The sequence below is a fragment of the Abramis brama genome (genome assembly GCF_963993115.1).
Source record: "Abramis brama genome assembly, chromosome: 25".
In the NCBI taxonomy this organism is placed as follows: Eukaryota; Metazoa; Chordata; class Actinopteri; order Cypriniformes; family Leuciscidae; genus Abramis; species Abramis brama.
In genome coordinates, this window is record NC_139987.1 from 24,303,276 (window position 1) to 24,331,142 (window position 27,867).

The 27,867-nt window shown below is 36.5% G+C and overlaps 3 protein-coding genes across 3 annotated transcripts; 2 read left to right on the forward strand and 1 right to left on the reverse strand.

Annotated features, from left to right (window-relative positions):
* The first annotated feature begins 987 nt into the window (after positions 1-987).
* On the forward strand, positions 988-17,339 carry gnsb (glucosamine (N-acetyl)-6-sulfatase (Sanfilippo disease IIID), b). Its single transcript, XM_084104540.1, has 13 exons — positions 988-1,319; positions 2,950-3,009; positions 3,086-3,289; positions 5,125-5,190; positions 5,472-5,570; positions 6,706-6,873; positions 7,736-7,818; positions 7,903-8,021; positions 8,102-8,205; positions 8,298-8,399; positions 10,496-10,606; positions 10,702-10,809; positions 16,380-17,339. Exons 1-13 carry the CDS (start codon positions 1,167-1,169, stop codon positions 16,527-16,529), a joined length of 1,527 nt encoding a protein of 508 aa, XP_083960666.1. The 5' UTR covers positions 988-1,166; the 3' UTR covers positions 16,530-17,339.
* A 409-nt stretch (positions 17,340-17,748) lies between these two features.
* mrps24 (mitochondrial ribosomal protein S24) lies at positions 17,749-20,387 on the reverse strand. Its single transcript, XM_084104564.1, has 4 exons — positions 20,293-20,387; positions 19,995-20,063; positions 18,725-18,836; positions 17,749-18,282 (listed from the first exon to the last, which is right to left on the reverse strand). Exons 1-4 carry the CDS (start codon positions 20,341-20,343, stop codon positions 17,999-18,001), a joined length of 516 nt encoding a protein of 171 aa, XP_083960690.1. The 5' UTR covers positions 20,344-20,387; the 3' UTR covers positions 17,749-17,998.
* Positions 20,388-20,702: 315 nt separating this feature from the next.
* On the forward strand, positions 20,703-27,311 carry nudcd3 (NudC domain containing 3). The gene is made up of 6 exons (XM_084104186.1): positions 20,703-21,069; positions 21,761-22,011; positions 23,150-23,282; positions 23,433-23,576; positions 24,803-24,991; positions 26,697-27,311. The coding sequence occupies exons 1-6, from the start codon at positions 20,872-20,874 to the stop codon at positions 26,805-26,807; spliced, it is 1,026 nt and encodes a 341-aa protein (XP_083960312.1). The 5' UTR covers positions 20,703-20,871; the 3' UTR covers positions 26,808-27,311.
* The last annotated feature ends 556 nt before the right edge of the window (positions 27,312-27,867 follow it).

Sequence of the window (27,867 nt, forward strand, 5' to 3'; positions counted from 1 at the left end):
ACATCTGCTTCCTCCTTCACACCACAGACACGTCTTTTTGCCGTCTGTGTCTGGCGTGATTTAACTTCTCCCCAGTTGTTCCATGAAAACCTGCAAAGCACGGCCTGCGGTGTAAGATATCTACGACCGGACTCTCGTAGACTCTTAAGTTACACGGACTTCACCCTCCGTGAAGTGCTTAACACACAAAAAAGTGCCCCTCTTCTCTCGGTATAGCCCAAATCCAACGCTTTTTCAACATTTCGTCACAAGGAAAGCTGTGCAATTATAAATAGGGTTGTTTCTTCTATGAGTGCAAACATAAAAAGGTATGCAACAGGACTGGCCGTTTTTAGTCTCCACGTTTGTCCTCCGACTGCTACTGCTAGCGCTTTCACCAGAAAAGAGTTTACTCTACTTCCGGTCTCGGCGGCCATTTTTGTGAAATAGGCCTATCAAAATAAAACATAAATAAAACAATGAATTTGAAAGGTACAGAAAGTTTTACTTGATCCTCAAATGCATGTGCAATACCAAGTCATTCTCGATTCTAAAACAATCACGTGAAAGAGAGGGGGGTGTGACCTTGAAATAAAACTTGCATTGTCATGTTTGTTAAAATTGTATTTAGTTGACTTGAGAGGAGTACGTTATGTATTTATGGTTTAGTCCTATTTCTCTTTATTGACGATGATGATCATATTCAATTCTTATAACATACGTGAATTGAAATAATATAAATATATAATATTTTTGCATATAAAATGTCATATAAATCATTAATAAACTTACATGTGTCATATTTAAATAAATAAAATGTGTCAGAGAATTATTCACACACACACACAAAAAAAAAAAAAAACGATCCAAAGTTACTCTGAACATCGTTTAACAGGAACAAACTTTGTGTCAGTGGAAGAAAAACAACAAAACAGCGAATCATTTTCTGATTATATTACTTAATTGTACTGTGACTGTATCAGCTGTTATATCAGGCTGAAGTCATATGACACACCGAGTGTCTCTCACTTCCTCAAACTTTCTCAGCTCATCCCACCACCGAGGTCCGCGAGTGCTGCAGTTCGCCACGCGAAACCCTCTTGTGTTCGACAGACTCCGTCTCTCCGGGCAGGCACACACACACACAGATCGCGGGTTTGGGCTGATTTTGACCTGATTTTGGCCTTATGGCGAGCTCGCGCACGTCCAACGCGCGCGTCGTGTCCACCTGTGTCCTCGTCACTCTTCTTACCTGCACGCTCAGGTGTTCAGAATGCGCCAAACTGAACAACATCGTTCTCATCCTCACCGACGACCAGGATGTGGAAATGGGGGGAATGGTAAGTGTACAAAAGTACACTACAAATGTTTTTTTATTGATCGTGCACCATGACAGTGCCACCTTTGAACAAAAGTACTGTTCTGGTAACTTAATAAAATAGCAATGCCATGGTACTTTGATATTTAACGTGGTACTGAAATTCATACACTATGTTGACATAGTATTTCAGTGAAATTCCAAAAATACAATGGTACTACTTCGGTGTACGTCCAAAGATATATACATTACTATTTTTAATGTTTTCTTTAAGTATCTTCTGCTCATCAAGCCTGCATTTATTTGATCAAAAATACAGAAAAAACAGTATTATTGTGAAATATTATTACAATTTAAAATAATGGTTTTCTATTTGAATGTACTTTAAAATATAATTTATTTCTGTGATGCAAAGCTGAATTTTTTTAGCATCATTACTCCAGTCTTCAGTCACATGATCCTTCAGAAATCATTATAATATGATGATTTACTATCAATGTTGTAAAAACCGTTATGCTGCTTAATATTTTTTTATAACCTGTGATACTTTTTTCAGGATATGCTGATGAATAAAAAGTAACAAAAAGATTTAAAATGGTAATCTTTTGTAACAATATACATTACTGTTCAAAAGTTTGGGGTCAGAAATTGTTCATATATATATATATATATATATATATATATATATATATATATATATATATATATATATATATATATATATAATTTTTATTTTATTTTTTAAAGAAATTAATACTTTTATTCAGCAAGGATGTGTTAAATTGATCAAAAGTGATGGTAAAGATTTCTATTGTTAGAAAAGATTTCTATTTTGAATAAATGCTGTTCTTTTAAACTTTTTATTCATCAATGAGTCCTAAAAAAAAGTATCACAGGTTCCAAAAAATATTAAGCAGCACAACTGTTACCAATATTGATAATAAATCATCATATTAGAATGATTTCTCAAGGATCATGTGACACTGAAGACTGGAGTAACGATGCTAAAAATTCAGCTTTGATCACAGGAATACATTATAAATCCTAAAATACATCATTTTAAATATTTATTTTAAAACGTATTCATATAGAAAGCAGTTATTTTATATTTTGTAATAATATTTCACAATACATAAAAAAAATACAGTGAAAACAGTAATATTGTGAAATATTATTACAATTTAAAATAACTGCTTTCTATTGTTATCCTTTGTAAAACGTAATGTATTCCTGTGATCAAAGCTGAATTTTCAGCATCATTACTCCAGTCTTCAGTGTCACATGATCCTTCAGAAATTTTTACTGTATTTTTGTCAAATAATTGCAGCCTTGGTGAGCAGGAGAGACTTCTTTCAAAAACAAACGCACACATCTTAATTATTCCAAACTTTTGTGATATACAACACAACAGATTTCTGTTATGTTTTTGAAATATATCTACATATGAACTACTAAACCAGTCTCATACTGGCTAGACAGGGTGAGGATGTTAAAGTCATATTGAACCTGCAGTTGTTTCATATCAAGTTTAGAAGCAAGTCATTAGGCAAAACTTAGTGTGTGAAATAATACATCCTGTTGACATCTTAGGTGTTAGATGATTCATTATATTAATGCTATAATTGTCACATTGGATCTTTCTGTTTCCACAGACACCCATGAAGAAGACCAAAGTACTGATCGGTGATGCTGGTGTGACTTTCTCCAATGCGGTGAGTGCTCAGCCATAAAGACCTCTTCATAGAGCTGACCAAATATCACAAGTTTCCCCTTTCCTGTTGTGTTTAGTTCACTGCCACCCCTCTGTGCTGTCCCAGTCGTAGCAGCATCCTCAGCGGCAAATATCCACACAATCATTTGGTCCGAAATAACTCCATCTCTGGCAACTGCAGCAGCGTGACGTGGCAGAAAGAGGTCGAGCCCTTAGCCTTTCCGGTTTACCTCAATAAGATGAACTACCAGACCTTCTACGGGGGGAAATACCTGAATCAGGTCAGCCTTTAACCCGTCTGGTACTCTGTGAAATCTCACTGGCCTATTTGCAGAGTGTTTGTTCTTTAAAATTGTCAACAATGTTATCAGAAGCTTCACAATCCTTCAAATATTTGAAATGTTCTTAACCAACAACACTCTTAAAGGGATAGTTCACCCAAAATTGAAAATTCTGTCATCATTCACTCACCCTCATTTTGTTTCAAACACTGTATGAGTTTCTGTTTTTCTGCTGAACACAAACAAGATATTTTGAAGAATGTTGGGTAACCAAATGGTTGGCGGTTGCCATTGACTTTCATAGTAGGAAAAAAAACAATTATGGAAGTCAATGGGGTCCATCTACTGTCTGATTACCAACATTCTTCAAAATATCTTGTTTTGTGTTCAGCAGAAGAAAGAAATTTATACAGGTTTGGAGCAACTTGTGGGTGAGTGAATGATGACAGTATTTTAACTATCCCTTTAAGAGTTTAAGAAGTCACTTTTTCTCGTCAACTACTTTCCAGTCCTGGTCATATTTCACCCGAAATCCCCCCCCCCCCCAAAAAAAAAGGTCTAAAAAAAATGATGTGCTTAATCATTATGAAAATAAAGGCACATTTTACTCCCAAATTCTGATTACTATAATCAAAACGCGCTATAATACAATAATACTAGTTTTTTCAATCAGCAATAGTACAACAAATGCTACCATGTAAAATACTATTTAATATACTTTTTTTGCATTGTAATAAGAATTGGGAGAGATTAAAAAAAATCTTAAAGGGATGGTTCGGAGTAAAATCAACCTAGGGTCCTTTGCACCATGACCTCGAGCCAAACACCCCCCCAGAAGCTTTTTTTCCCTTGGTTGAACATTATTAAAGTTAGAGCTTATTTAGAGATATCAGCCGGATGGCTTAGAGCAGGCGCTAATGGATCCAAATTTTTATCCTGTAAATTACCCCACTAATAATGCCCAGAATGGTACCAAACTTCTACAGTAGTACAAATAGGTTCTGTACTCATAAAATGAGGCATTGGAAAGTATGTAAGTACATCAGGAGTTTATTTAAATAACACTTGCCTGACGGCTCATGCTACTGCTAACCCGGACGTCGACGTCACTTCCGTGATTTAGGAAAAGCCCGTAAAAGTTCTGTAGTGATGTAGTGTAACGACGCCCAGTTCCAGGAATGCACTAATATTTTGTTGGTAGTACCAGTTTATAACAATTATTAGTTAACACTAAGTTGTAAACACTTTGGAAAAATAAATAATTTGTCATTACACTACATCCTTATGCATCGCTTTCTGACAGGACTTTTACGTACTTTTCCCAAACCACTGAAGTGACCTCGACGTCCGGGTTAGCGGTAGCATGAGCCGCCAGGCAAGTGTTATTTAAATAAACTCCTGATGTACTTACAAACTTTACAATGTCTCGTTTTATGAGTACAGAACCTATTTGTACTACTGTAGAAGTTTGGTGCCATTCTGGGCATTATTAGTGGGGTAATTTACAAGATACATCATAGGATCCATTAGCGCCTGCACTAAGCCATCCGGCTGATATCTCTAAATAAGCTCTAACTTTAATAATGTTCGGCCAAGGGAAAAAAAGCTTCTGGGGGGTGTTTGGCTCGAGGTCATGGTGCAAAGGACCCTAGGTTGATTTTACTCCGAACCATCCCTTTAAAATGGTTTTCATTTCATCAACAGAATATAGTTTCTTATTTTTTTCCTGTTTGAATTTGAAGGGGGCAGTGTGACCCTGGCATGTTTTGACCAGTATTGTGAGATTCTTCTACTGTTTTCACTCAACCTGTATAAATCCCTCTCCGTGTCTTCAGTATGGAAGTAAGGACGCAGGCGGTGTGGCTCATGTGCCTCCCGGCTGGGACCAGTGGCACGCGCTGGTAAGTCACGAACTGAAGCATCAGTCCCACATTACTTCCCGTTTCACTCTATCTGCATTCAGATCAGCAGGGAAAATCTGTATGTGTCGCCTATAGACACGCATTCATGCAGAACGCATGGTTTAGTTCAGTCATGTGAGGTGGTTTCATCACACCCTGCACCGCAAAAGCAGATCCACTTTTTAACCGTTTAATCTCACTTTTACTGATTGTTTAATGGCAGATATTTCATTGTGCGTATGTTAAATTCAGTGCGATCTTTTGGTTTTGTGTATCCACAGGTGGGAAACTCTCAGTATTACAATTACACACTTTCTGCGAATGGAAAAGAGGAAAAACACGGGGACAACTATGAGAAGGACTATCTCACAGACCTGGTTGTGAGTCTTTAAAGCTTTAAAGTGTAGAGTCAGTATTAAGGCTTCAATTTTACTTTTCTGTGATGTACTTCTGGGTGAAACCGGATGTTCAATGAGGAATAAAATCATGAGACTTTAGAAAGGGTTTTAAAATCTGTCTAAGACAAGTTATGACTTATTTTGAATAAGTTGCACTGATAAATAGTGCACAATAAGACTAGGATTGTGTGTTTGGAAAGTAAATAGTCAATTTTAATTTGACATTAAGTTGAAACTTGTCATGTCAACAGTCACTATATCACTATGTATACTTAAGTGTGACTATTTACTTCCTTGTAAATGTGAAAGCCAATGAATTTGCCTCATCACCTGCTAAACATGTTTTACGTTTGAAATGGATCAGTTAACAATCTGGTTACCAAATAATGTTCCCATTGGCTGTTTTAGAACAAGATACGAGCTGTTTGCCTCATAGTGACTAATAAGCCACATAGTTGCATTGCATGTTAGATCGAGCCTCCTCCCGTCAGACTGTCCACACAGCAGTGTGTCATGTGACTTCTGCAAGATTCATGACTGGACCCCTTTAATACTTGCTGTAACAGCCCTTAATCTGACACTAAAACCTGCTCTGTTATTGTTTAACTAAGATTAGGTGTCCTGGAAAAAGATTAAACTCCACTCACAATAGTGATTCTCCACCGGTGTTGGGTGTAGGGCATTACTAGATAATTATTTATTGTAATTTAATTATTTTGTTCATGTAAAAAGTCGTTTTTCTGTAATTCAATTAGTTACTTTTGATGTAATCACAGAACGATTGTATATAAAACAATAGTGGATTTGCCACTATTATAAACCAAGTGGCATCCGCAAAAAAACAAACAAACAAAAAAAACTTTTTTGATGCATGTTTTTAGTTCGTAGCCTGGAAATCCAGACCTAAATCTGAAAAAATAATTGAATAGAAATTCAACTTGTGCTCTCATGAGAACTCTGGATTTCCAGGGTATTTAGTTCGTACAATCAGGTCTTAAAATGTAATCCACTATCAAACCACATGAAGTGCCAGACAATCTGGTTTGTTTGCATAAAGTTATATATTATATTTAAAATAGATGGTTTAAATCTGAAATAAAGTCTTTGTTGATTCTAGTTGAACCGGTCGCTGCATTTTCTGGAGGAGCGGAGCCCCAATCATCCGTTCTTCATGATGTTGTGTCCGCCGTCTCCTCATTCGCCGTGGACGGCCGCCCCTCAGTATCAGAAGACCTTCAGCGAAGTGAGAGCACCACGCGACGGCAGCTTCAACAAGCCTGGAAAGGTTCAGCTTACAGTTTCATCCTTCATGACATCTGATAGTTAAGAGCAAGGACTGCAGGCGTAAATGATGAGACGGGGTTGGATATATCCTCAATATTTTAGGCTTAGAGAAAACTAATCTAAAACAAGTAATAGAAATATTAGTAAAATATTATTTTATATCAAAAAGATTTGTAATTTATATATAAATGTATATAAATAATATGTAAATATTCACATCTTTCAGCAGCCATTTTTCTCACGATATTTTATAGAAGATTTGATCTAAATTAAGTATTTTACTTCTTAAATAATATTGGTGGTGATAGTTGTATTTTATTTTTGTAAATGGCGCAAGAAGCATGTTTTTTAAAGTATGTTTTTTTTAAACATGCTTAAATATTTTGTTGAATAGATTTAAATAATTCCAGCCATTGAGTTTGTTAATAAATTAGTGCTCTCAAATCGATTAATCACGTCTAACATAAACCGTTGTAAATGTATAATATGTGTATGTATATAATACACACACACACACGCATATATATATATATTTTTACTGTATTTTCAATGTGGCTAACTTATATATTGATGCAATCATTATTTTAGTATAATTGTGATACTATTATAGCTTTTATTAATATTTTGTTAAATATTAATACTTAAACATTTTCTTGTTTTCATTTTAATTTTTAGTAATATTTGTTTGGTGTTTTTGTCATTTTTAGTAGTTTTTGCCTTTTTAAAAATATGCTTAGTTTTTATAAATTTATATTTCAGTTTTAGTTGTTATTTTAGTGTGTCAAATGAAGCAAAATGAACAAGGTCAGATGTGTATGACCTCAGCATGAGTGTAAGATTAAATCCTCTTTCTCTGATCTCAGGACAAACATTGGTTATTACGACAGCCTGTGAATCCCATGCCAAACAGCTCCATTGAGTACCTGGATGACGCTTTCCGCAGGAGGTACAACAATACAGATTTCATAACAAATTCTATCACATCACACATGTAATGTGATCTGATATGTGTATTTAATATCTCTGATAGGTGGCAGACGCTTCTGTCGGTGGACGACATGGTGGAACAGCTGATTAAGAAACTGGATTCATTAAAGGAACTGGACAACACGTTCATCTTCTACACGTCTGATCACGGCTATCACACTGGTGTGTCCTCTGTCGCCACGCTTCTATCGATGTGTTGTTGTCTTGTCTTTATAACACCATATTTTAAAAATCAATTTCAGGCCAGTTCTCATTGCCCATTGACAAGAGACAACTGTATGAGTTCGATATTCGCATCCCCCTCTTGGTTCGGGGTCCAGGAATCAAAGCTAACCAAACACTTCAGGTTAGAGGAATGAATTACTGATTTATTGAGCGATATGTCTAAATGTATTATTTTACGTAAAATGCTGTAACATCTGTTTAACTGTCCACTAGTCTCCAGTGATGAATATAGATCTCCCCATGACTATCCTGGACATCGCTGGAGTAAATCTCTCCACCGTCAACATGGACGGACAGTCTTTCCTGCCGCAGATGGTGAGTGCGTCATGTTTTTCACTTCCTGTTTCAGAACATGTGTATTTATATTCTTAATGTATGTGTGTGTATACACATACACATACACATACACATACACATATATATATATATATATATATATATATATATACACACTTATACACACTTATACACACATATACACACATACACACATACACATGGGCAAAAAAAAAAAAAAATGGGCCAAGCCAAAAATGCTAACATATTTAGGGGCCTTTTAATGGTCTTAAACATTTTAGATTTAAGATTTTAGCAAGGATTGCACAAATACTATTGATAAAGTAACTTGCCGTGAAATAGCCTTCCTGGTTGATGAGTCAGTGTTGTTTCACTCAATGTTAATGGCTCAAACAGTTCATGAATAGTAGAAAATGTCTCCCAGTTCGTTTGAGTTTAATTGTGAGACCAAATATTTGCCATAGGCTTCAAACCTGGACATGAGCCTGATGGACTTGTTCTTGAGCCACTTATTGGTTGTCTTTGCGGTTTGGGCAGGAACATTGTCTTGCTGAACAATAAAATCAGCTCATTCCTCTTTAGATGACTTTTCATTTGTGGGAAGCGAGCCATTCTGCAATATTCTCCTGTACACCAAAGCATTAAATGACTTTTAACAGTGAAGCAGCTCTACACATGGAAGTGAAACACCTGTGTAATGACACTCTTCCTCCATGCTTCACTGTGGTAGAGATGCATTATATTTCTGCATATTTTCGAAGACATCACTCGGGAGCATCACCAAGAAACGCGTTTCATTGTTATTTACAACTTCCCATATTCTGCCAAAAACTTAATTCTGTTTTTGATGTTTTTCTGAGACGGCTGTGTCTTTTTAGGTAGTACATTTGCTTAAATTCAGCTAATTTCCCAAGCAAACATTTGTGGTTAAGACAATTAAAAGCTTAGTGTTCAGCCATTTTGTGCTTGGCCCATTTTTTTATTTATTTTTTGCCCTGTAGTGTGTGTTTCTTTTCATTACGAACTATACTTAGGTTATTTATACTATACTATACTATACTATACTATACTATACTATACTATACTATACTATACTATACTGTGCTATACTATAGATTATTCATTACTGTGAATTAAGTATTTTGATGCCATTTCAACTGCTTTTGTGCTACTCATTTGCATGCTTTAATGCCTTTTTCACTACAATATCTACCTCATTGCAGCATTATTTAATTATATCACACTACTGTTCAAAAGTAAGATTTGTTTTTGAAAGAAATTAACTTGTATTCAGCAAGGATGCATTAAATTGATCAAAAGTGACAGTAAAGACATTTCTAATGTTACAAAAGATTTCAGTTTCAAACAAATGCCATCCTTCTGAATTTTCTATTCATCAAAGAATTTTTTTTATCAGTGTTTCCACAAAAATATGAAAAGAAGAGTTTAAATATTTCTTAAGCAGCAAATCATCATATTAGAATGATTTCTGAAGGATCATGGGACACTGAAGACTTGTGAAAATTCAGCTTTGATCACAGGAATATGAATATTATATTATATTTTACAATATATTCAAATAGAAAACAGTTCAAATTGTAATAATATTTCACAATATTCCAGTTTTTTTTATGCTCAAATAAATGCAGCCTTGGTGAGCAACTTTTGACCCCAACATTTTGAACGGTAGTGCAAGTCTTAATTGATTATTGTAAAGACCTGGTTGGGAATCTCTTAAAATCATATTGCATGGTAAAATCAGAAGAAAGAAATTATATTTTGCATAAAGAAAACAATTGAAGCATGTTTTAGGACCATTTAGATCGCAACAATTAAGCACATTTTCTCAAATCTCATTACAAGAAAGCAACAAAATATTTTAATGAGTAAATAATACTTTTTGCCATTGGTCTTTATGCTCATTTTGAAATGTGTATCCTAGCAAGATCATGTTCATGACTTTTTTTTGCATCACAATACAGAGAATGAGAATTATATTTAATCTGAATTCTCACAGTTAATGAGGATTAGAGCAATGAAAACTGTCTAATAACGTCACAATGAGAAAAAAAATGCTAAAATGAGTCTTTTCTCTTCTAATGTTCTCCATGAAGGCACCATCATTGCGTAATGGCACTGAACGGCCCTTCTTCCTGGTGGAGTATACTGGTGAGGGATATGCTTCTGAAGATCCCAGCTGCCCTAAACTCGGCCCAGGACTAGCTGTAAGTGTTTTGGGAATCATATCCTATCAAGCATTTTCCCATCAACCTCTCCTGTTTTCTTAGAATACAAAGCAAATATTTCTTCTTTCTTCCAGCATTGTTTCCCAGACTGTGTTTGCGAGGACGCCTTCAACAACACGTACGCCTGCGTCAGAACTCTGAAGGATGGAAACCTGCAGTACTGTGAGTTTGCAGACAATGAGGTGAGCTTTACACTAAAACTCAGGCTACACTAATCCCAATTTACATTCATGCATTAGGCAGTCGCCATTATCCAAATCGACTTACATTGCATTCAAAGTATGGATTTTATTACTTCATGTATTCCCTGGGAACACTTCAAACAAGTAATAAAAACTCGGTGAGTGTTTTAGCGCAATTTTCTCACCTCATGGGATCACAACACTAAGAGATAGAAAGAAATCTTTTCCTGGATTTTTTTTGTGCGTTCCCGAGATTAGACCTTCCTTAACATAATGCCGAAAACCCGAAGTCTCTAGGTGGTCTGGTTGAGGAGTAGATAGAAGTGCAAGATTGGTGCGCACAGACGCACAGAACAGAAATCATGAGTTAACAAGCGCAATTTTGTCCGGTGGAAAATTGCGCTAAAAAATGATGTATTTGAATCGCATATAAAACCTCCATGAATTTGTCTTGCACAATTTTAATGAACTTGATGTGATGCATATTTGTCAGTCTTGCATAAATGAAACGGGTAAGATTTATGCACAAAAAAGCCATGAACCAAGCCAATCAGCTACAAGGTGAATCACAACACTACAAACTTTAATTTGTAGCAAAAAAGTATTTGAAAATCAGACAACAATACCAAGGTACAAGACTGTGTACTTTGCTTTACTGATAGAAAGAACTACAATCCCATGAAGCATCATAAACAGCATAATCAAATTAAAAACGATGGAGAAATATAAAACTACGAATTTAAAAATGTTGATTATATATATTTATTTATTTATATACACTCACCTAAAGGATTATTAGGAACACCTGTTCAATTTCTCATTAATGCAATTATCTAATCAACCAATCACATGGCAGTTGCTTCAATGCATTTAGGGGTGTGGTCCTGGTCAAGACAATCTCCTGAACTCCAAACTGAATGTCAGAATGGGAAAGAAAGGTGATTTAAGCAATTTTGAGCGTGGCATGGTTGTTGGTGCCAGACGGGCCGGTCTGAGTATTTCACAATCTGCTCAGTTACTGGGATTTTCACGCACAACCATTTCTAGGGTTTACAAAGAATGGTGTGAAAAGGGAAAAACATCCAGTATGCGGCAGTCCTGTGGGCGAAAATGCCTTGTTGATGCTAGAGGTCAGAGGAGAATGGGCCGACTGATTCAAGCTGATAGAAGAGCAACTTTGACTGAAATAACCACTCGTTACAACCGAGGTATGCAGCAAAAAGCATTTGTGAAGCCACAACACGCACAACCTTGAGGCGGATGGGCTACAACAGCAGAAGACCCCACCGGGTACCACTCATCTCCACTACAAATAGGAAAAAGAGGCTACAATTTGCTCGAGCTCACCAAAATTGGACAGTTGAAGACTGGAAAAATGTTGCCTGGTCTGATGAGTCTCGATTTCTGTTGAGACATTCAGATGGTAGAGTCAGAATTTTGTTTCTGACCATGTCCATCCCTTTATGACCACCATGTACCCATCCTCTGATGGCTACTTCCAGCAGGATAATGCACCATGTCACAAATCTCGAATCATTTCAAATTGGTTTCTTGAACATGACAATGAGTTCACTGTAGCCTACTAAAATGGCCCCCACAGTCACCAGATCTCAACCCAATAGAGCATTTTTGGGATGTGGTGGAACGGGAGCTTCGTGCCCTGGATGTGCATCCCACAAATCTCCATCAACTGCAAGATGCTATCCTATCAATATGGGCCAACATTTCTAAAGAATGCTTTCAGCACCTTGTTAAATCAATGCCACGTAGAATTAAGGCAGTTCTGAAGGCGAAAGGGGGTCAAACACAGTATTAGTATGGTGTTCCTAATAATCCTTTAGGTGAGTGTATATATATACAGTCGAGCCCATATATATATATATATATATATATATATATATATATATATATATATATATATATTTCTTTTTTTTATTTAAGATTATTGCAAAATATGCATATATATTGAATATATTGAGGGCTTAGAGAGATCGACTCGATTACATCATTTGCGGTGCTTCATGGGAGTGAGCGGAGCTAACAAGATCTTTTGACGTTTTGCTTGTCTCGAATCACTCATTGGTGTAATTTTCTGTACAGCATTATGGGTAATGTAGTTTTTCCACCATGAATTCTGCCGATAAACAATTTTTGGGAAATAACGCAGGCTGATGGCTTCAGCAGAAGCAAATACCAGCGATTAACAACCTCACAGCTCACAGTAAGGTTGTCTTTAATGGTTTATAATCATCAGACTTGAGACTTGGCACCAACCAAATGACTTCATAAACTTAAATACGAGTACTCCACCGGGATATACATATATCCAGAGGCCGCATCTAAGTGGTAAAGGTGGCGGTCTTGCTGTTATCTACAGAAATGATATATCTATTACGGAAATTACCATTCCCTGCGTATCATCATTTGAGTGTGTTGCCTTCAAAATGAACGGTACTTCTCCTGTTCTTATTGTACTCATCTATCGACCTCCAAAACCTAATTCTTTGTTTTTCAATGAACTCACAGATCTACTTACATCTGTTAGCTCTGTCTGTCCATCAATGATTCTCACTGGAGACATTAATATCCATGTGGATAACTTTAATAGTAATCTATCTGTTGAATTCATGGAGGTATTAGACTGTTTTAACATAACTCAGCATGTTAAATTAACCGATTAAGCAATCAATTTGTTCTTCTGTGCAGGAGTGTAACAAAATTCTTAGTTTTCTTTTATGGATAAAATTTTAAGCATCTTTAAGTCTATCAGTTTTGTACCTTGCTCTGCAATTCCTGAGTCCTATCTTGTTAGTTTTCCTGAAACTGCATTCTCCAGTTTTAACATAGTCACTACTGATTGTATTTCAGAATTAGTGATGGCAATGAGTTAGGGCTGTCACTTTACGTTCGAAAATCGATTGCACAATCGATCAGACCAACCAACGCAAGTTTCGAAAACGAAAATAGGGAATCGATTTTAACAGTCTTCTCTCGGAGCGCGTCCAGCTCGTCACGATATGCCCGTAGCGAACGCGTCACACAGCAACTGCAGGCTCTGACAAACACACATAACAGCAAATTACCTCTGCATAATGTGTCTCTTCTTACAACAAAAGTGTGAATTCTGCCGGTATTCAGACAGTCTCATGCATACAGATACAGATTCGGTCTACGGTCTACAATCGCCTACGTAGGTGAAATTTGTTTGACATTTCTAATCGTAAACACAGCCATGTTGAAGCCTGCAGTAATGTTTTTCATTCATGTTGGTAGTCCACTCTGCTTATTGTTTTTCGAGAATGTTGCACTCCTGTGTTTCATTGTGCACGAAACTTCACGCCAATAAATCATCAGGAATATTTGCTGACTTGTGCGCGTCTCAAGCGGCGTCTTTACGTTCGTCCTAATGCCTGTTAGTTGTCTGTGGATTTGCCCATATTTGGCGTTTAAAATGGAAACGTCTTTAGACATGGAAAATCGATTTTTCCAATTGATTCAATGAAAACTTATGTCTCAAAAATCGAACAGGGTTTTTTCACAAAAGTGACAGTCCTACAATGAGTACAACTACAAGTACCCTCGACCCAATCCCAACATCTGTTCTTAAGGGGTGTCTCTCTTTAATTAGTCCCCTCATTTGTAGCAATGTGAACACCTCTCTTACAACTGGTATTGTTCCAAAAGCCCTAAAGGTTGCAACTATTACACCAGTCCTTAAAAAGCCTGGATGTGGCCTATCTCAAATCTGCCCTTTCTTGCTAAGGCACAACTCCACTCACACTTGTCATCCAACAAGCCTTTCGAACCTTTTCAGTCTGGGTTTAGAAAGGGACACAGAGACAGCCTTGGTTCGTGTTATGAATGAACTGCTTGTCTTGTCTACCTTCTTGGTCTTGTTAGATCTCAGTGCAGCTTTTGACACAGTGTCCCATTCTATCCTGCTAAATATAGGCTGGAGAGCTGGCTTGGTATCACTGGTACTGTGCTTAACTGGTTCAAATCTTACCTCACTGATCGTTTCAAGTTTGTTGTCTTGGGAAACAACAAATCTGAAATTGGTCCGCCATGGTGTTCCTCAGGGATCTGTCCTGGGTCCCATATTGTTAAGTGTTTATATGCTTCCTTTGGGGCAAATAATTAGGAAATATGATTTGGTGTATCACTTTTATGCTGATGATGCTCAAATTTACATCAGCTCCAAATCTGATCCTACTGTCACCTATTAAATTCTCTCGGAGTGTGTGCAGGAAATAAAAACGTGGATGCACCATCATTTTTTTAAATTGAATTATTCCAAGACAGAGATATTACTCATTGGCACACCTGCGGCTACTCGCAAATGGATACATTTTAATCTGATTATGGATGATAGTGTTTTATTTCCATCTTCTAATGCTCGTAACCTTGGTGTGATCTTTGACGCTCACCTAACTCTAGACTCGCATATTAAGAGTATTACAAAATCTGCATTCCATCATCTCAGAAACATTGCAAGAATTAGGCCTTATCTTACTCTACCTGACGCTGAAAGGCTTATTCATGCATTTGTTACTTCCAGGATTGATTACTGCAATGCACTATTTGTTGGTTTACCTGCTAAATCTATAAAAGGCTGCAGTACATCCAGAATTCAGCAGCATGTGTGCTTACACACACTTCACACGTCAGCACATTACAGGCGTGCTTTATAGCCTGCGTTGGCTTCCTGTTCAGTTGTGTATTGCTTTTAAAACTCTCACACTAACATACAAAGCTATGCACGAAATAGCCCCTTCTTATATCTGTGACTAAGTCAGCCTGTACTCGCCTTTCCATTCCCTTCGGTCTACTGATTCGCTTACTCTTCAGCTTTCTCTGTCGCTGCACCCAGGTTATGAAATGCTCTTCCTCTTATTGTTAGATGCTCCCACATTAACCAGTTTCAAGAAGTTGTTGTTGACTCATCTTTTTAAAATTGCTTATATAGACTGTCATGGTTAGTATTTTACAGTGTTGTACTGTAATGATTATTTTTGTATTACTCTTGTACGTTTGTATTTTATTTGCTTTTACGGTCTGTAGCACTTTGGGTTTTAGAATAATATTATTATTATTATAAGTTATCGTTCAAAATCAATTTCCCTATGGAGAAAATTAATGGAGATTTTACTTAGGGAACCCGACTGTTGCACTCTGTAAGGCCCTATTAAATGGTGTTTTTTTTTTTATGCTGTGCTGTGTTGTGTTTGACTTTTTCTGGATTCATGATTCAATACCAAATTATCATCAAAAACAGTGATAATCAAATGAAGGCATAGAACATTAACAATTTATTTGCACCCCAAAAATGCTTGAGGTTTACTGTTAAAATTTAAATGGAAGACAAATTGTAAAATTATTCCTTAAAGTTTTATTATTGTTGTTGTTTTTGTCATTGTGGAAATCATAGGCCCTACATTGGCATTTTAGACCATCCATGGAATGGCAATTGAGTGCGACCTGACCATTTTGACAGAAAAATGCCATTTTCGAATGCATCTGGATGAATGTAGACGTAAGCCTCATTGAATTTCCCCTGTGTTCTCCTGCAGTCATTTGTAGAGGTGTACAACCTGACGGCAGATCCCCATCAGCTGGAGAACATTGTGAAGAAGGTCGATCCTTCCCTTCTGCAGATCATGAACCAAAGGCTGATCAAGCTGCAGTCCTGCATGGGAAACAGCTGTCGAAACCTCAAATAACCCTGCTCTCAAAGTTCAGCTCGAGCGGAGAACGCCAAGTTCGGTCATGTGAAGATGTGTCAGGGTTTTCACTTGCACAAATCTCTCCTGAAATTCTAAAAGGGATAGTTCACCTAACAAATGTGGATTTGCATTTGGTGCAAACGAAAGTCAAACAGGTTTGGAATGAACTAATTAGGGTGAGTAAATATATTTACATTTATTTGGAGTGAACTGTCCCTTTATTTCTGATGTGAAGTCACGCACACGCCCCTCCTATAAATGTGAATGTATCTAAAGTGTGATTCTTCTTCAAAATGCTGAAATACAGCTACAAGAAAAGCACTTCTAAGGATTTGAACCAGTTCAACTGGAAGTTTACTCGTCCTCAGGCTTTCCTTACTTCCTGCTGTCGTCATGCAATGTTTTTGGAGCACTTTTATGGTAAATGAATGTTTAAACGAAATTTTGACGGCTAAAATATACTATCATAAAAATATTTACCCTTTGCATTTTAAGAGCTTTTTTTTTTTTTTCAGACCGTTATCTTTGGTAATGCATGGTTGTTTTATGTTTTTTTTTCATACTGTGAACTGAACCATATATGTATGTATGTGCCTCGTGTGCCACAGTGGAAATCCTGCTCTGATGTTCTTTTAAAATGAAATTTGCTTCATAAAGGGAAATGTCTGATATTTAAGGGAATTTTGCCAACTTTGATTTTAATCTATAATATGATTGTGCCTTTTTGCACTAAATCAGTGTTTGTGCCTTTTGTATGATACAAATATCTAATTTTGAACAATCAATAAATTTACTCAAAAAAATTAATTAACTTTGCAGTGTCCATTTGATGCAAGAGCACATTACTGCCACCTGCTGCACTGGAATAACCTATGACGTTTATGAAATATAATTTAATGTAATATAAGTGATATACTTTGAGTACATATACACACATATATAAGTGTGTATATATAATATAATATAATATATATATATATAAAATAAACACAAATAGTTTCCTTCTGACAGATTTTAACAACTACATTAGTGTAATGCTCTGAATAAAAGTCATCTACACTGATTAAACAAGAAATTATGAGCATGTTGAACATTATGGAGTACACATAACATTCATATGTATGAATTGCTCAAATAAAGGCTCAAGTTATTTTAATCTCCTTTGGTCCATTTATAAAATGCACAATGCCAAATAAAAATGCAAAATACAATTCACTGCTTTTTGTTTGGGAAAAAAACTTTATTAACAACAGAAATTCAATGTATGAAGAAACGCAGATATAATTTGATCTTTATAAATACACACAGTGCAAGGGTTTTTTTTTACATTGCAATGTGAATATTTTTACTTCTGATTTAATTAAAATGTAACGCCTTAATTTACACTTACTGAACATTGTAAAACACCTAAAAATAGACATTTCACCCCTTCAATAACCAGCTTTCTAAAGCCGCAACATATGGCCTTAGAGATATTTGTAGACTACTTTTTCTTCTACTGTTTGCAACTCGATTTTAACTGGACATTTGTAGAAGTGTGAGAGCAGTTTCTCTGTGTAGCCAATGAGAAAGTAGAATTTACTCGGTAAGAGTTTCTGTATCATCACAGCACAGATGACCAGGATGTTGCCTCTGCGTTTGATCACCACCTCATCCGCTAAACAGCCATGAAACGTGCCGTATATGAAGCGCCTGATGAAGACATCCTCCACCACGCGCTCCGCCGCTCCAGCTTCACCCTGAAGATTACCTACGGGATGAGGAAGTGAAAGATTGTTATTCAAGCACTTGTGACTTACAGTACACATACTACAGTTGAAACTGAACCATAAAGGTCTGGAGTACCAGCCCACGTAGTGTTGGGAATCCAGCAGCTTAAAGGGATACTCCACTTTTTTTGGAAATAGGCTCATTTTACAACTCCCCCAGAGTTAAACAGTTGAGTTTTACCGTTTTCGAATCCATTCAGCCGATCTCCGGGTCTGGCGGTAGCACTTTTAGCATAGCTTAGCATAGATCATTGAATTGGACAGGACCATTAGCATCTCTCTCAAAAAAATGACCAAAGAGTTTTCGAAAACGGTAAAACTCAACTGTTTAACTCTGGGGGAGTTGTAAAATGAGACTATTTCCAAAAAAAGTGGAGTATCCCTTTAAAGAAAGTGTACTGTTTGAGTTGGATTGTTACTCACTAGTGTGCTGTGAGAGCCATCCCTTCCTGTGGCCGATGTGATGAGGGTGATGCACCTGCTCATACGTCAGCGGCCTGTCTCCTTTACCCACTCGAATACGAGCTGCGCGGTTCTGTTAGACAGAAGATAGATCGTCTGGGTTAAAGACGCTTCTTAAAGGGACAGTATACCAAAAAATTAAAATTCTGTCATTTACTCACATTCAAGTTGTTTCAAACCTGTATGAGTTTCTTTCTTCAGTTAGAACACAAAAGAGGATATTGAAGAATGTCTGTAGCCATTGACTTCCATAGTGGGGTCCATCAACTGTTTGATTAACCATATTCTTCAAAATATCTTCTTTTGTGTTCAGCAGAAAAAGAAATTCATACAGATTTGGAACAACTTAAGGGAGAGTAAACTTAAACTACTCATTTAAAAACACCTTGTGTACCCTTGCCAATACTGCAGTCGGTTAAATCTTGTTTCATGTAGTATTTGATGTGTTCTAGCTTTTGTTTCAAATGGATATTGTCACCAGACCTGCTATTTTAAAATGGTTGTGTTGATGGGCTGATGTGGAATAATGTGGTAACTACCTCATCATAAATATTTACCCCTGGTATTGTTGCCATTGTTATATCCAAGATGCATATCAGTAATGTTTTTTTTCTAAGGCATGTTTATAAAAGCTACTTAAATACACTAATTGAACTAAGGTTTAATCCTGGCTTAATCTAAGCCTTGTCTGTGAAACCGGTCTTTAATGTCAGATAAAGTTGACTAAATTTCTCTTAAACTCACTTTTCAATTACTATCTGGTAAGCATTGTAATATTGATATATTTTATACATTTTGTGGACGTCATGCATTTAATTTATTTTGGAGTTGTTGCTTGTTTTTGGTCAGGTTTCTTTCATTTTAGGATCACATCCTATCCAACTTTCAAATGTGTTCTGAAAATGTTTTATTCATATTTTCCAATTTAGTAAGGTTATACATAAATGTAAATATGGGGGAAATTAGCCTTTGTTTTTCATTTTAAAGGCAGGTCAATACCTAAAAGCAATATTAAGTTGCAAAATCTGTTAATAATTGTAAACATTTAAAGGTTTTTATTTTATTTTTAAATATCCTTTGTTATAAATTTTTATCCTAATGTTCTATTTGTAACTCAAAACCAACAAAATTGAAGATAAATTAAAAGAAATGTTTCTGGATGAATAAGGATAACACAAAAGCCTCATTATTAGACAAACCGCATCTGAAATCACTAGATCTGATCACATACCTTCAAACAAGCTGCAGTGCAGTGAATGTTCCTGAAACATGCCGCCGAATTTAACTGGCTGGTCACCATCTACGAAAACACAGATTATTGGATAAATGACATGCACTTATTAATTATATAATCCCAAAATCAAGCTTCACATCACATCCCACATTACGTTCAGTGCCAGTATCTCTATATATTTTTATCAGAACGCCTTTCATTTTCTACGTCAGTTACACGATATATGGAAGATCCTCACCTGTAAATACGGGTCATTAGTTACAAAAGCAAAAAAAAAGTCAGAATGAAATCTTACCGACAACAATTTTGTCTGTCTGACCAAGGACGTCGCCATGTTTTTGCCCATAAATTGCACAAGGGCGTCAGTCGTCAAGAGCGCATTACTGCCACCTGCCGCACTGGAACAACATTTTATCCTGTGTAATGTATATATAATATAATTTAAATGTATGTATTTCAACGTCAAATACATATTAGTACACTTAGTACACGTCAAATATGATATTGAAATCTAATTAGAATAATTATATATATATATATATATATATATATATATATATATATATATATATATATATATATATATATATATTATTATTACATATTGTTAAATTATATTAATATAATAGATGTAATATTGTAATCATATATGTAAAGTGTTTTTCAAATGTTTTGTTTTTGGACAGACTTTTATTTTGTACTGAGTGAACCGGAAGCGCCTAAGCAGCTGCGTCCTCTCTCGAAAGATCTGTTGTTGCAGTGCTTTTTCACAAGTTTTCTGCGTGTCTTCTGTTGCTTTACGTTTGTTTTTCATCAACAAGCATCTAAATTAAACAGCGTTGAGTCAAAATTGATCCCGCTGAGCTGCTCAGCCATGTCTTCTCCGGTGGAAATGACGGAGTTGTATGATAACGCGCTGTTAGGGATCCTGCAGCATGTTGGAAACATTCAGAATTTCCTGCAGGTTTATTTTGGGTTCCTGTACAGAAAGACGGACTTCTACCGTCTCCTCAGCGGCCCACAGGACCGCATGGGCTTCCCACCCGGAGTAGCTGAAAACATGGTGTTCAAGGTACTCAGCGAATTTTGTTTTGATCCATTAAACTGACTGGATTCTTTATAAATAAGTATGAATGTGGCAGTACAGAGATGGCACCAGCTGGAAATGCCATGTTAACGTTACTGAATTTATTAACTATGATGTTTACTGTCGTGATACTAGTTAAAAATCCTGGTATGGTCTTGTTTTGCTGGTAATGAATGACAGTGACAGCTAGCCTTGTGTCAGTGTTGTAATTTTGTTTTGGTTGTACAGTAAAAAAAAATATATATATTATTTTATTAAATAAAATTAATTAAAGTAATCAAATTTTTTAAATTAACTTATTCATTTTAAAGGTAATTAAAATATTATTCTATGTATATGATGCCACTTTATAATTGCTCTAAGTGTGTTTAAAAATATTACATTAATAAAAATAAAAATAAATACGATTTATTAAATTAAAAACAATGTTTATATTTTGCCACCTTATAAATGTCTTCTAAAAATAATTAAATAATTAAATATACCGTTAGTGTCTTTAAAAATAATTAAAATAAATACATTATTAATTATTTGTATTTATATTATGACTCTTTATGATCACTGTAAAAGTCTACAAAAAATATTAATTTATATTAATATTATTTATAATATGCAACTTTATAATTTCTGAAATAAATTGAAGAGTCAAGTGTATTTACTGTCATTCTTCCACCAGACGTTTAAGTTATACGAGAAGCTTGCTGAGCAGGACCGAGAGAGGGCCATGAAGCAGGCCGAGGAGCCGAAAGCCGCTCCTCCTGCGATACAGGAGCTGGAGGTTCAGTCCGAGCACGAGGCCGAAGCTCCTGTGGAGGAGAAGAGGAGCTCAGACGAGTCCACACCTGTCACTGCATCACCAGCGCTGAGCGAAGAGACGCCAGCAGGAGCCACAGCGGCAGCACACGCCGAGTCTGACACCACTAAGGCGTACGTTTGACTTTACATTCGCTCACAAAATACTAATACTGAGACACACTACCATTCAGAAGTTTAGGAGCATGACTTTCATTCATCAAGGATGCATTAAATTGAGAGCAATGCATTAATTTAAAATGCATTAAATCAAAAGAGACAGTAAAGCCATTTATAATGTAATTTCAATAAAAATAATCTTTCAAATAAATATATCTATTCTGTTTCAAACAAATGCTTTTCTATTTATCAAATAACCCTAAAAAATTATTTTAGCAGCACAACTGTTTATTACTCAACATTGATAATAATAGGAAATATTTCTTGAGCAGCAAATCCTCATATTAGAATGATTTCTGAAGGATCATGTGACACTGAAGACTGGAGTAATGATGCTGAAAATTCAGTTTAATGAAATGATGCAGAGAAATAAATGCAGTCTTGGTGAACATAAGGCCCTGTAACACACCTGGTATTGAGATGTTTTGGTCGATTGGATCACAAGTAGACGAGGGAGACACATTCCCGTTTACACCTGGTGTTTTAATCCGTCTCTTCTGTCCACTTTCAACCACTTCTGTCCTGATGTCTTTGATGGGAAGGTCTAGGCGGGGTAAATGTATGGACTTTTTCAGATCTTTCGATCTAATGGACAAAATAAACTCGCGCAATTTACATATGAACGTGCCCGGAGACGATGGAAAAACACATGGAGAGAATCAGCTTTAGTTTATTCTCTGAGCCACAAGATCAGCCGAACGCTATGAGTGTGTGTTAGAAATCAGGAATGGTGAGAGAACATCATCTTCAAACCAAACTTGGGTCTTCAGTGGACAAAGGTTCACGCGCTTCCCATAATGTTCACTCATTCGGTCAGTAGACGGAGAGAAGACGGTCTTTAGTGGCTGTTTGAACACATTCGACCACATGAGCGTTTACACTACGAAAGCAATCCGGTCTAATGTGTTTTCCACTCCCTCTGGAAGTGGCAGAAAGTGGACAAGCTTAAAGCGTTTTAGACCCCGTTTACACCTGTGTTTAGAGTCGTCCACTAGTGATCCAATCGACCAAAACGCATCTTAATACCAGGTGGAAACAGGGCCTAAGAGACTTCTTTTAAAAAATCTTACCTATTTGTGTTCTGCATCTCCAGTGGACAGGAAAGCTATCAGTCCAATGCAGACAGTTACAACGGTGCCGTTAGAGACGATTACACCTGGTCGCAGGATTACACGGATGTGGAAATTCGAGTGCATGTGCCGCCTACCGTCGTTAAAGGCCGACAGGTGTGTGACCTGCTGCCATCTGATTTTATCATGCTTACTGTCTTACAGATTGGCAGCATCCCCATTTAGATTGACTTTTATCTTGCTGTCTAGTATTACAACAAACTAAATTCGTTAACAGTCTGCTTTCCATTCCGTCTATCCGTGCAGGTGTCAGTGGACCTGCAGCCGGGACGGGTACGTGTGGCCGTGAACGAGGGAGGATCTCAGAGAGTCCTGATAGAGGGAGAATTCACACATAAAATTAACACAGAGAATTCCCTGTGGAGTCTGGAGCCCGGCCGCTGCGTTCTGGTACACATTATTTTTGGATGTGTGTTTTTAAAAGTTCGATAGACTGATGTATCAGCCAATCATTAGCCATACGGTCTCCGCTTTTCTGGGGTTTCACCTCATCATTGTAAGGTCTAAAATTTACTGACAGTTTTGTGACTTGTCAGTGGATAATAAACACTTGTTTTTTTAGTTTTTTAAAGGGATACTCCACTGTTTTTTCATATTAAACTATGTTATTCCCTTAACTAAGACGAGTTGATACATACCTCTCTCATCTCAGTGCGTGCACTTAATCGCTCTAGTGCGCGGTGACACTCTGATAGTACCTAGCTTAGCCCAGTATATTCAATGGTATCTGACAGCAATGAATTTAGAAGTGACCAAACACATAAGCGTTTTCCCTATTTAAATACAGTTACACGAGTAGTTACACGACCAAGTATGGTGACACAAAATAAAACGTGTCGCTTTTCTAAGCGGGTTAAAAAGGATAACTATAATGTATGGCGGAATAGCACTTTTGGGAGTACTTCGACTGGCGCAGTAAAAAGTCACACCTGATCCTCTTCCCACTATTGACAGAAGTGAGAGGAAGAGGATCAGATAACATTGTCAGATACCATTGAATATACTGGGCTAAGCTAGGTACTATCAGAGTGTCACCGCGCGCTAGAGCGATTAAGTGCACGCACTGAGATGAGAGAGGTATGTATCAACTCGTCTTAGTTAAGGGAATAACATAGTTTAATATGAAAAAGCGGTGGAGTATCCCTTTAAGTGAAATTTGAGCTATTTTGTGTACATTTGCTGTCAATGCTGTTTTAAAAGAAGTCTCTTAGGCTCACCAAGGCTGCAACTGTTTTCAACATCGATAATAATCACAAATGTTTCTTGAGCTGCAAATCAGCATATTAGAATGATTTCTGAACGATCATGTGACACTGAAGACTGGAGTAATGAGTAGCTTTGCATTACAGGAATAAATTACATTTAAAAATATATTCACATAGACAAAAATAATTTTGAATTGTAATAATAATTTGCAATATTACTGTTTTTTGCTGTATTTGTAATCAAATAAATGCAGCCTTGGTGAGCATAAGTGTGCATAGAATTATATCTCTAGATATTGTATGGAATTACGTATGTATGGATTTTTGTGTCAATGTGAAATGGATACAGATCTGATGTATTTTGTTAGTAGTTGTAGACGGTCGTGATGATTATTTGGACTTTTCCTCCAGCTGTCCCTCAGTAAAACCGGGGAAGTTTGGTGGAGCGCCGTGTTGAAGGGCGAGACTGAGATCGATGTGAACCAGATCAACCGGGAACGCACCATGGCAACCGTAGATGAAGAGGAGCATGCCGTACTGGACCGCCTGACGTTTGATTACCACCAAAAGCTCCAGGGGAAGCCACAGAGCCACGAGATGGTGAGCACTAGAGCTACATGATTCTGGAGACATTTAGAATCTCAATCTGTTGTTTAAAATGGAGATCACGATTCTGAATAGACAACAAAACAAAATAACTAGAGCTGCTGACAAAATTTTAATTGCTGCAGACTGTTTAAAAAGTATTAATGTATTCATGTTATCTTGAATTTGGATGTCTGGTGTTTGGGAGCGCAATCATGCGAGACACTTATGGGAGGTCATTATACCAAATCATTCTTTGGCTCAGGCATTTCAGAATGATCAAACCAACATTTGAGATGCTGTGCAATGAAATTGGTCCGCTAGTTAGCACAGTTATCCAATCACGTCCTTTGTTGAGGCAAAGTCACGTGAGAGAAAATGTATCCTCCTCAATTGAGTGCACAAGTTTTTTTATGCACATTTCCGTGTTTTTTATGCCATATAATAGGTGGATGGAAAAATAGCTAATGACAGATACTTTTTTTAACACTCACTTGTCGCCACCTACTGGTGTAACAATGTAATTGATATACCGGTACTTTATTTGAAGTTACTTTCAAAGGGTGATTTACTCTATTTTGATCACTACCATAGACATCAGTGTTTATATCTGAACTATAAACTTTTATAGTACTTCTGTGATCAAATAATAAAACTGTGGTTGAAAAGAGTTTGTGAAGCTGTTTTAGACCTATACATTACAACTTCTCTCTTTATATCAGCTGGAGCGCCAATGCAGATCTGAATGTTCACGTACATGTCAAAGGTTTTAAGGGGTGGTATAATGCACTTTTCACAAGATGTAAAATAAGTATCTGATGTCCTCAGAGTGTGTATGTGAAGTTTTAGCTCAAAATACCCCACAGATATTTGTATATAGCATGTTAAAGTTGTCACTTTTTGAGGGTGAGCAAAAACGCGCCGTTTTGTGTCTGTTCTTTTAAATGCAAATGAGCTGCTGCTCCCAGCACAGGGGGCGGAGCTTCAACAGCTTGCACTCACACAGACATGCACTGAAAATTTCAAAAACTTTAAGCCTTTTATGTTCAAACCGGAGTCAGACAAAGATGGAGAGACTCAAGAAGTGACAACATGTAGAATGCAACAGGACATTTCTGAATGGTTAGTTGATGAATTTATGTAGCTTATGTGTAGTTATCTTCTAGTCATTGATTAGCATATTCTGTCTTGATAATCTATAAATTGTGTTCTGGGGGCGGGGTTTATGTAAATTATAGGGTTTGTGATGTCACTAACCCGGGAGGAATGTCGTGTAGTCTCTACCAGCCGTTTGTTGTAGTCCTTAAAAAGCGATTTCTTTAAAAGCAAATATCTCCCTTTGCTTTGAACTTTGAGCGTTGTAACTTTGCAGATGTTGTTTATGCTCAAACAGCAACAATACACACTAACTAAAGTTAGAAAAGTGAAATCATAATCAACCACCCCTTTAATAGAAACAGGCGAATCTTTGTCATTTTAGAATGAGTTTACGTGTGTGTTTGAATCGAGAGATCACTGTCAATTTACAATAATAAAGCAGCTCTAGTGAGCATGCAATGCAAGTTATTTTCTATATTGCTTTCTTACTTCTGTGGGACATAAAAGAATTCAGTCCAATCTTCAGCCCAAGGACACTTTAACATGCTTTTATGTATTTTTAAGAGCTCTGGGACTTACTATGTGGATATTGCAGTGAAAGATGTTTTATTTTGCATTTCAGAAAGTCCATGAGATGCTGAAGAAGGGCTGGGATGCTGAAGGATCTCCGTTTAAAGGACAGGACTTTGACCCCTCCTTGTTCAACATCCCACCCAATGCTGTCCAGTTTTGAGGTTACACGACAATGTCAGATTTGAAGTCAGCACTTACTGAAACACACTGAAGGACAGTGATGTGGCGCTTTCTTGCGGTGCGACAAAATGAACATCATCGGTGTCTACACTGCACAAATCAAGCCAATATAACTGATTTGCTGACACTGATCACTGTCTCGTATTTTGCTAGTGTTTGGCATGCAAATTGGGCCATTGATCATTTATAATTTTTAGTGTTTTATGGAATCAGTCGATTGAGGTTTTCTTTGGCTGCGTGTGTCTGTGATCATTACATTTGCCCAGTTACTGACTATTCTGGGCTTATTATGTGTTAGTTTTCTTGCTATTTCAGTGACCTACAAGAAAGATTCATCAGATATATAAAACGTCTGTTAGCAGATTGCTCAAACTCTCACATGGGATGAAATTCTGTCATTTTCAGATTGTGTTGGCTGATGGATGTTATTGCATCAGATTTTTTTTTCATTTGTGCCTAATTAAAACCTTTTGCAAACATTAAATTTGTGTTATTCTTTGATTATTGTTATGCTGTCACACTGAAAATGTGTGAGTATCATTGCATTAGAACACACTTCTAATTGCATTACATGCACTAATGTGTGTGTATATATATATATATATATATATATATACACGTTAAAATGTGATCCTCATTTATTTTAAGTGAGGTATGTAGACAATGTACCACACTTATAAAATATTAAGACGTTTAATACATGTTAAAGTAACAAAAATGTTTAATATTTTCAGAAAAAATGTGTATATTGGGATAAAATAAAAGAAATTAAATAATACATAACACATTCAAATGTTTCACGTAATGACCCTCATACATTTTAAGTGTGGTATGTATATGTCCCACAAATCTGGTCAGTTAAATTTAACAAAATTAATTTCTAAATGTTTTAACTGTTTCATAATGATGTCACCTCTTAACACACCTACTAAAAATGTGTTGTAGGTGTTAAATTCTCAACAGATCTCAGATTTCGCTACCTGCTTGTGGAAGTTTTTGAAATAAGAAGTTTAGTGATATAGAATGGAAAGATTTCTGGC

Excerpts from the sequence above, each read along its gene's own strand:
- gnsb (XM_084104540.1), top strand. The coding sequence starts at position 1,167 with ATGGCGAGCTCGCGCACGTCCAACGCGCGCGTCGTGTCCACCTGTGTC. Across the intron at positions 8,022-8,101 it reads TGATCACGGCTATCACACTG|GCCAGTTCTCATTGCCCATT; the intron begins GTGTGTCCTCTG and ends AATCAATTTCAG. Across the intron at positions 8,400-10,495 it reads AGTCTTTCCTGCCGCAGATG|GCACCATCATTGCGTAATGG; the intron begins GTGAGTGCGTCA and ends TTCTCCATGAAG.
- mrps24 (XM_084104564.1), bottom strand. The coding sequence starts at position 20,343 with ATGGGCAAAAACATGGCGACGTCCTTGGTCAGACAGACAAAATTGTTG. Across the intron at positions 20,064-20,292 it reads GACAGACAAAATTGTTGTCG|ATGGTGACCAGCCAGTTAAA; the intron begins GTAAGATTTCAT and ends GTGTTTTCGTAG. Across the intron at positions 18,837-19,994 it reads GCACTGCAGCTTGTTTGAAG|AACCGCGCAGCTCGTATTCG; the intron begins GTATGTGATCAG and ends TCTGTCTAACAG.
- nudcd3 (XM_084104186.1), top strand. The coding sequence starts at position 20,872 with ATGTCTTCTCCGGTGGAAATGACGGAGTTGTATGATAACGCGCTGTTA. Across the intron at positions 23,283-23,432 it reads CCGTCGTTAAAGGCCGACAG|GTGTCAGTGGACCTGCAGCC; the intron begins GTGTGTGACCTG and ends CTATCCGTGCAG. Across the intron at positions 23,577-24,802 it reads AGCCCGGCCGCTGCGTTCTG|CTGTCCCTCAGTAAAACCGG; the intron begins GTACACATTATT and ends CTTTTCCTCCAG.